The sequence below is a fragment of the Folsomia candida genome, unplaced genomic scaffold, assembly GCF_002217175.1.
Source record: "Folsomia candida strain VU population unplaced genomic scaffold, ASM221717v1 Fcan01_Sc003, whole genome shotgun sequence".
NCBI lineage: Eukaryota > Metazoa > Arthropoda > Collembola > Entomobryomorpha > Isotomidae > Folsomia > Folsomia candida.
Window position 1 is genome coordinate 4,346,882 of NW_019091195.1, and position 7,909 is coordinate 4,354,790.

At 36.1% G+C, this 7,909-nt stretch overlaps 1 protein-coding gene across 1 annotated transcript; it reads left to right on the forward strand.

Moving 5' to 3' along the window:
• Window positions 1–1,399: 1,399 nt before the first annotated feature.
• LOC110845692 lies at window positions 1,400–5,891 on the forward strand. The gene is made up of 4 exons (XM_022092158.2): window positions 1,400–2,153; window positions 2,303–2,443; window positions 2,558–2,883; window positions 4,527–5,891. The coding sequence occupies exons 1-3, from the start codon at window positions 2,062–2,064 to the stop codon at window positions 2,817–2,819; spliced, it is 495 nt and encodes a 164-aa protein (XP_021947850.1). The 5' UTR covers window positions 1,400–2,061; the 3' UTR covers window positions 2,820–2,883; window positions 4,527–5,891.
• Window positions 5,892–7,909: the final 2,018 nt, after the last annotated feature.

Sequence of the window (7,909 nt, forward strand, 5' to 3'; positions counted from 1 at the left end):
CTCATCGGTCATGACATGCAAATCAGCACAAGCACAGTGATGAAAGAGGGTTTTATGTTGCATCGTACTCAGTCACAGGATAGTTTGATCTCGTCTCACCCACAAGCCATAAGGTTTGAGGAAATTCGCAATGCAAAAAAAGTTGGCAGATCCCGTAACACACGGACAAAACAAAGCACTTTTTGGCCCACAACAAGAACTGACAAGACTCGGCAGATCTCTACACGAGTTTTCACTTTTGGCAGTTAGTTAATCCTGATTAAGCTATCCCAATCCCCAATTCGCGAATTACTCATACGTTTTTCACACACACACAACCCTGTCCTAACAAGTATTATTATGAATGAGGATGAACCGTTTAGCATCAACACAACGTTATTCATTACCAAGCAGAAGTGGACCACCACCAACCACAACTCCACAACTCTCCTCCACACCATCACCGTCCCGCATACATAATAATGGAATTCGCGAACATGATGCAACACCAGAAACAGCAAAAACCTGGCACCACACTTTTTACTCGCCCAAGAGAATGAATGAGAGAGTACATTCCACTTTTGTATTCGTTGTGTCCATCTTCACGCCAACGAACGGCAAAAATGCATGAAGCAAACGTTTTGGGACCAGTTTATTAAAGAAGCAATTATGGGATATCCCTCTGATCGCAATGTAAAGGTTATGCCTACGTTGACTAACAAAATGCAAACCATACATGGATCTGAGGAGGGGAGCTTCACCACCTGCCCTTCACAGATCTCGATGCCCTTTGGATATGTGGTAGGGTCCCATGAGTGTACTAAAACCCTGAAGTGGTTTGACTCCATGGCCACATTTGCGCCCGCCACACCCACTCAAAGGCGCCAAAAACACGAAAAAAACCCTGTTTTCATGTGCTTTAAATGTCACCAAAAATCCAATTTTGCTCGGCTTTGATAAAATTTACATTTTTGTGATCCCAGATACTTGTGTGATCATATCCAGTAGATATCTCAACTTTTTTGAAATTTTGAATTTTTTCGAGTAATTGATCAGCTCGAAAATTTCGAAAATTTCGAAAAAGTTGAGATTGCTACTGGATTTTATCACACAAGTATCTGGAATCACAAAAACGTAAATTTTATCAAAATCCGAGCAAAATTGAATTTTTGGTAGATTTTTGAAGTTGGTAACTTTTGTGGTTTTCATACCTTTGAGTGGGTGTGGGGGGCGCAAATGTGGCCATGGAGTCAAACCACTTCAGAGTTTTAGTACACTCATAGGACCCTACCACATATCCAAAGGCCATCGAGATCTGTGAAGGGCAGGTGGTGAAGCTCTCCTCCTGAGTTAAATAAAGGTGGACCATAGCGTATTGCAGATTGACACTGCCTACGTACATATGAACATCATTGCACGATCACTTATCTGAATCATTGCGTTGCGCTGGTTGGAAAGTGAATATATAACACTCACGAGCTCGTCCTAGTCTCACTCTCAACCCAACTCGAAACCTAAGACAAGCTCAACCATACATACATATTCAGAGAAAATCTCAACTTGTACCTTCAGACCTAGAAATTTATTATTTCCACTCCAATAGCCTTGACTTGCATTTGAATTGTCAGAGATAAAACCGAAAGTGAGCCGGTAGAAAAGAACAAGTAACGCGGAAAAGTATCAAAATTGTTGTCGAATTGCTTAAGAGATATATAAACGTTTGGATTTCAGGAGAAATTTCTGCAAAAGTTGACAGTGACAGTGAAATATTCTAAAACTGAAATATATTTGACATTAAGCTTTCGTCAAGAACCGATTACGTTTGTGACGCACACAAGGATTTTGCAGTCTTAGAAATTTAAAGAAACGTCTTATCTCAGTTGCCTCAAGTTAAACCTGGGCTTAAGGTCGATCAATACCTACATTTGAAACAAAGAAGGAAATTGAATAGCCAAGTGGAACCACACAAAATTTAGTTAAATCAAAGTATTTCAAAGCGTGAGACGTTTGTGCAAGATTGTACATTGGAACATTATTCAACCCCAACACACACCTGTAAGCTCGTGAAACACTTTAGACAAGATGCATAAACTAGGAACAACGCTCTGTGTCATCCTCGTCGTCTTAATTGCAACCTTCAGCACCTCTGTATCTGGAAGGCCAACGGACAAGCTGTAAGTACCATAGTGCTTTATTAATATTTAATATTAATTCTCACGTAGCACTTAAGTAGATGCAGCTGAGATTGGGGAAATTGAGAATGAGATACGTTTAAATAAACGTTCACCATTTAGTAACGTTTTGTCGTTTCATAATTTTTCAGAATTAGACACAAAAGGCAAAGTGACCAACGTCTGGCGGAACTCGAAACCTTATTGGCGCTGCAGAAATATCGTCATCATCGACTTCGACCAGAGCACAAAGGTTCTCAGCCTGGTTATGGTGTCATCGATTTTAATACAATGTAAGTATAAAAAAGGGTTTTAAATCATACGAGACATATTTATTTCATGGGTATTATGACGTTGATAGTTTGTGATACAATTGTCTGACGTATGTGTCTGGTTTTAAATTGCAGAGGGCGAAGGAAGAAGTCAACACGTTTCTCTCCCGGGGAAAGGAGCTTAGATCACGACATCCGAGAAGACTCTATCAATCAGGCAGCCAAAAATCTGAGCGACGACCTAGAGTCCCCAGTTGCCGATGTTGCTGATCCTACTCTTAATGAGAAAATAGATAACCTATTGGGCATCAAGTCCTTACTGGATCAGCAAAGCCAGGAGAAAGTGAACATCGAGGAGGCCCCGCAAAGGCTGGATGATTTTGCTGAGAAAAAATAAGAAACTGAACTTTTGACCTTTGGGCCAAGAGAAAATACTTGGAAATTTTTGTTGGCATTATTTGGTAAGTTAATTTTTGCATCTTAACATATTTATTATTGACACATCCAGATAAGTAGCTGGGCATCCTTAGCATCAACTTTTTAAAGTGAAACTCTACCAAAGGGTTTGCATGAGTTTGGTAGGATTTGTTGAAGTTGGGTTTAAAAATTTTTGACATATGGAATCATCATATCTTTTGATCTTCCATTAACTCGTCTAGACTCGTTTTGGGCCTAATTGGTCGTGTGCATTCGCTAGTAATCCACAATCGCACCCACTACGGAGTCGTAAATATAGACTTGTGTTGAATTCTCATTTTCTGTATCAACTGCGTACACGTCACTCAATTGGTTAACACCAACACTGATTTGCAATTATCTGGAGACGGTTCCATCAACCGCATTGCTCATTCTTTAATTAACCAAACAGTGTCGGGAAATGTCACGGGCTTTATCTTTTGCATCAAACACACACACAACTTGGGCTCCCACACACCAATGGTTTCGGACGCACAAACATATTTACTATGCACATACATATTTATGTGCATATCATATATTAAGTGGGCGGGCATCAGGACATGACGTCCGTCGACAACTCCTCGTGGTTTGTACTATAAGTTCAAGTCTAGAATAAAACTGAAATTTCAGCATCAAATAATTAATGGTGTCATTTGCAATTAGCAACATCAAGGGCTGCTCCAAATTGCTTAATCAAGTTTAATTGTCCACGAATTCCTTGAGCTGACGAAAATAGGAGCCAATTTTCGTCCAATATTGGATGTACTTTTAAATGAAAACAAGATTATTTTTTTGTACAGTTCCCTTTTTCCTATTACAATTTCTTCTGAGAACGCTTCAAATCAGAGCAAATCTCATTTGTCGGATCGTTGAGTTGCAAGATGTGAAAGCAAGCTTTCACTTTTTTGAACTGGAAATGGGGTTTGAATTGAAATGGGTTGCTTGCTTCGTCATATAAGATGCAGATTAAGTACGTTCGAGTCACTTTTTTTACTTTTGAAAAAAACTTCAAGGATTACGAGCACAAGATTTATGATATTTTCACTCCGCATGAACCCACAATGTATGTATGTAGAATCTAAAAAAAGTTTCCCCGAATTGACTCGACATCATCCCTTAATCGGCATTCCATATTGGTTTCTCATGTGCTTTATCTAGTTCAGTGTGCGTGGGTTGAAATAGGAAAACTGCAAGGAAACTTGTATAATCTTCATAATCTTCGTTACACGCCGCGATCAAATTGTCCGTCGCTCTTGAATTTCATGGAAGACACGTGAAGGATATAAGGGTCGAGTTATTTCAGTATATTTCTTTAGTTTTGCTTATTCATAATGCGTCATCATCTAAACACGCTGTGTGAAAAGTAAATTAAAGGAAAGCCACACAAATTAGAAGAGGGAAACCACATGAAGGCAAGCAAGTTGCTAAGAAGAGAGTAACCTAAATTACAAAGACTAATATGCTACAACTCAATTTATTAAGCCACTCTACTTGAAGATAACAATGTGGTCTTTTCATGCATATTACCCGTTTGCAAACAATTAGGAATATTCATTTATACAAAAATATAGAATGCCGCTATAAAAAAATCAAAAATTTTCTAGTTGAAAATATGCTTATTTGTTTTTTATTTGTTTCTTTACAGACTTGAAGTCTTCGGTTTATTTTACGTCGCTCCTTCTGGCCGTGTATCTTGCTTCCCTCCTGGCTGCTTGATTCCTGTATGACGCAGAAAATATGTTCGCCCACCATTTCTCCTCTTTTGATGAGGTCGGGCCGTTTATTGCAAAAGGGAACGCCGGAGTTTCTTAATAAATAGAACTTTATGCAAGATATATCAACAATGTAACAAAACCTCAAATTGGAATGTTCCACCCACCCGTGAGCTATATCTATAAAGCCGCGTTGAGCACAACAACGTCTTATGTACCAACAATTTGAGGAATTTACAACAACTCCACCGTTCATTTATTTGCCACTTCACTCAGTTTTAGCTATTCTATTGAGAATTCAAACCGTTGAACCACTGGGGATACTTGTAGAACCAGAAAATTATCGTTTCGCTTAAACTTTGTACACTTTAGCATTCCTGTTTCGGTTTAAATTGAATGTTCAAGGAAGTAAATTGAGCATGAGGATAAGAAGAAAAGCAAGCTTTCTTTGTAATTCAATATGTAGGAGAAAGTGATCCTTTCACGTTTAGGCAACACACTTTAGATCAGAAAATGTAGCTGTACGTTGACTTATTTATGAAGGAGATTGCTACCTGAGGGTCACAGTGAATGTAACACATACCTCCAACCAACAAACTATAACTTTAAGAATAGTAAACCTTTGATCGTTTAAGAAAGAATATGTTGAGATACTCGAAGAAAAATCCATGTTTGTCGATACCTAGATAGACCAGGGAGAGAGAATGTTTGTGATTTAATGCAATACGTATATAGTGGGTGTATTGTAGGTGGTTAGCAATCAATAGTAATATATCAGCATAAATTGCATGTGGAGGAACTAGTATTATCACAAAAATCGAATTATTTATTATAGAATGAACAAAGAATTGCGACAAAGTTGAAAAAAACTACAGATATTTGTGGTTTAATAAGTTACTAATTAGTTTCAAGTTTCATGAAGTACATTGTTATGTAGTTAGAGTCAAATGTTATGATAAAATACATATGTATAACCCACTGTCTTGTAAATAATGATCTCATTAGAAAATAGTCAATACTGATATCAAATAAAGTAGCAAAACATTTAGAGCACTACTAAACGATTTATTATTTGAAAATCTCAATTTGATTTGATTTCAACATTTTATGTTTTATACCCAATATGTTTACTTGATGTACAACATTATTAACTTATACATACATTTAATCCTAAGTAGTGTATTAGACCTTCAAATTATTTTATTCGAAATATACGTGTAGGATGGTACATAATTTGGATACCGTCTTTATGTAATTGTTGATCATACATTTTAAAATAAAAATAACACGAAAAAAAAATTTATTGTATATTTTCCAACAGAATTTCGTACTGACTCTTCAAATTCAATCAAAATAATTCAATTATAGCATTATCTAAAGATTGCAATCAAATCAGCAGAGTTTCTTCAATAATGAAGCACTTCCTGTGCATTTATTCAACGAACTTGACTTACTAAATAGAACAGTTTCATCCAGCATATCTACTCGGGCATTGCATTCTTCATTTACATATACATGCTATCTTGTAGACTACTTCAGAATGCCTTTCAAGTGATGAAGTGAATCAAGAAACTAGATATCGTATTGACTATCATAGACACAGCATTTTGCCTAAATCTTTTTGGTTGTTCAAGACTACATGCAAATTTCACTTACATAGAATGTGAATTAACGGATGAAAGCGATTCTCAATAGCACAATGGTGTTTGAAATCAGATACTATTTATAAATGTCTGGATTTTGATAAGTCAAAGTCTTGCCTTAATTTATAATTAAACTTTCCGGGGACTACAAATTGCAGATTCTAATTGTCTAATTAATGAGAGGTACGTACTAAAATAACCTGGAATATTTATGACGTCCAAATCTTTCAATTTTAGTTCAAACTTTCGTACTAAAACTAATTGGTTCTCTTTACAAAATTTTTCCATTAAATATTTAAAGGAATGTTCTGTCTTCTCTCCTTGCATATTGTGTATTCCCAATTCAATTGAAACCTAATGGATCTGATGGCTTAAAAAAGATGATCATTATTGTAGCAATTTCTTGCTAAAGTACAAATCTATCTACCCATTCCAAAACTAATACACTCTAAATTTTAGGGAAAAAATACAGGGAAAATTAACAAGGAATATCATATATGTATGTACATATATACTGCGTAATGCTATGCATGGGCTTAATTAGAGACGCATTGCACTTACTTAATTGCCATTACCACATAAACAACCAAGTAGTTTCATTATAAAACTAATAATAGGGTTCGTATTTGCAGTACCTTTAAAATCATTTATGGTAAAAAATATGATGACAGAAAATTACAGGTATGTGCGTATGTCTGACATTGATGACGAGCCGCTTGGCGGCGCTTACATATACTGCATTAAGAATTTTGTGAAACTTAATCATGCAGATTAAAGAAATGATTAGCTTTCATTACCAATTAGCAATGCATTGCATCTTTCATCCCTTATTTCACATTGACGACATTATAAATTAGTCAAGGCACGAGCCGGATGATTCCATTGTGAACTTCAAGATCATTCACTAATTGATAGACCAACAGGGAGGAGACCCTGCATCCGTGTGAGCAAATTCTTGAATCATAAACTAGGGTTTAGAGATTGGATTGAGATTTTCATCCTAATTTATTGTCTTAACTTCCTTTTGAACATTTTTCAATCAACGATTAAAACAGTTTTCTGCTCAGCTTGTGATCTCATTGAAAAGTCATTACCAGCATCATCAGCCAGTCATCATCGGCATCACTATCGAAGGTAAAACAGATATTGAAAATTCTATTATTCGACAATCAACAAAGTGATACCTCTGTCAATCCACATTGAAAATAAAACTACTTACTTTCCGCTGCATAACTTCTAATGATAATTGTCTGCATTAAAAGTTCTCAATGAAAAGATTACATTAATTCTCAAGGTCTTGAAATTTGTGGGAGGTGATATCAATCCTTGCGAATGGAGAGCTATCGTGGACGTTCACAGTAAATACAGCTATTGATCCAATGACGGCTATTACTAAATAGGTTTGCAGCCAAATAATTTTGCAAACGATACAATAAATTCATAAAACATCTCAGAGGTTGAATAACATAAAATTTAGATATGTAGCTACAACGCATTCATAATTAATCGTGTCATACATTGATTTTTCAAACATTTTTAGCAGTATCGGAGTTAAAGGAATCCATATCCATTTAAACGGTGCCCAGGAATATTGGTTTACTTTGTTCGAGCGTATGCATATAGGTATATGTGTATTCATATATGAACCAAAAGAGGATTAAACACACTTGAAA

Bases quoted from the DNA above. Each gene is read 5' to 3' on its own strand.
- LOC110845692 (XM_022092158.2), top strand. From the start codon at position 2,062: ATGCATAAACTAGGAACAACGCTCTGTGTCATCCTCGTCGTCTTAATT. The intron at 2,154-2,302 runs GTAAGTACCATA...ATAATTTTTCAG, and splicing joins GGAAGGCCAACGGACAAGCT to AATTAGACACAAAAGGCAAA. The intron at 2,444-2,557 runs GTAAGTATAAAA...TTTAAATTGCAG, and splicing joins GTCATCGATTTTAATACAAT to AGGGCGAAGGAAGAAGTCAA.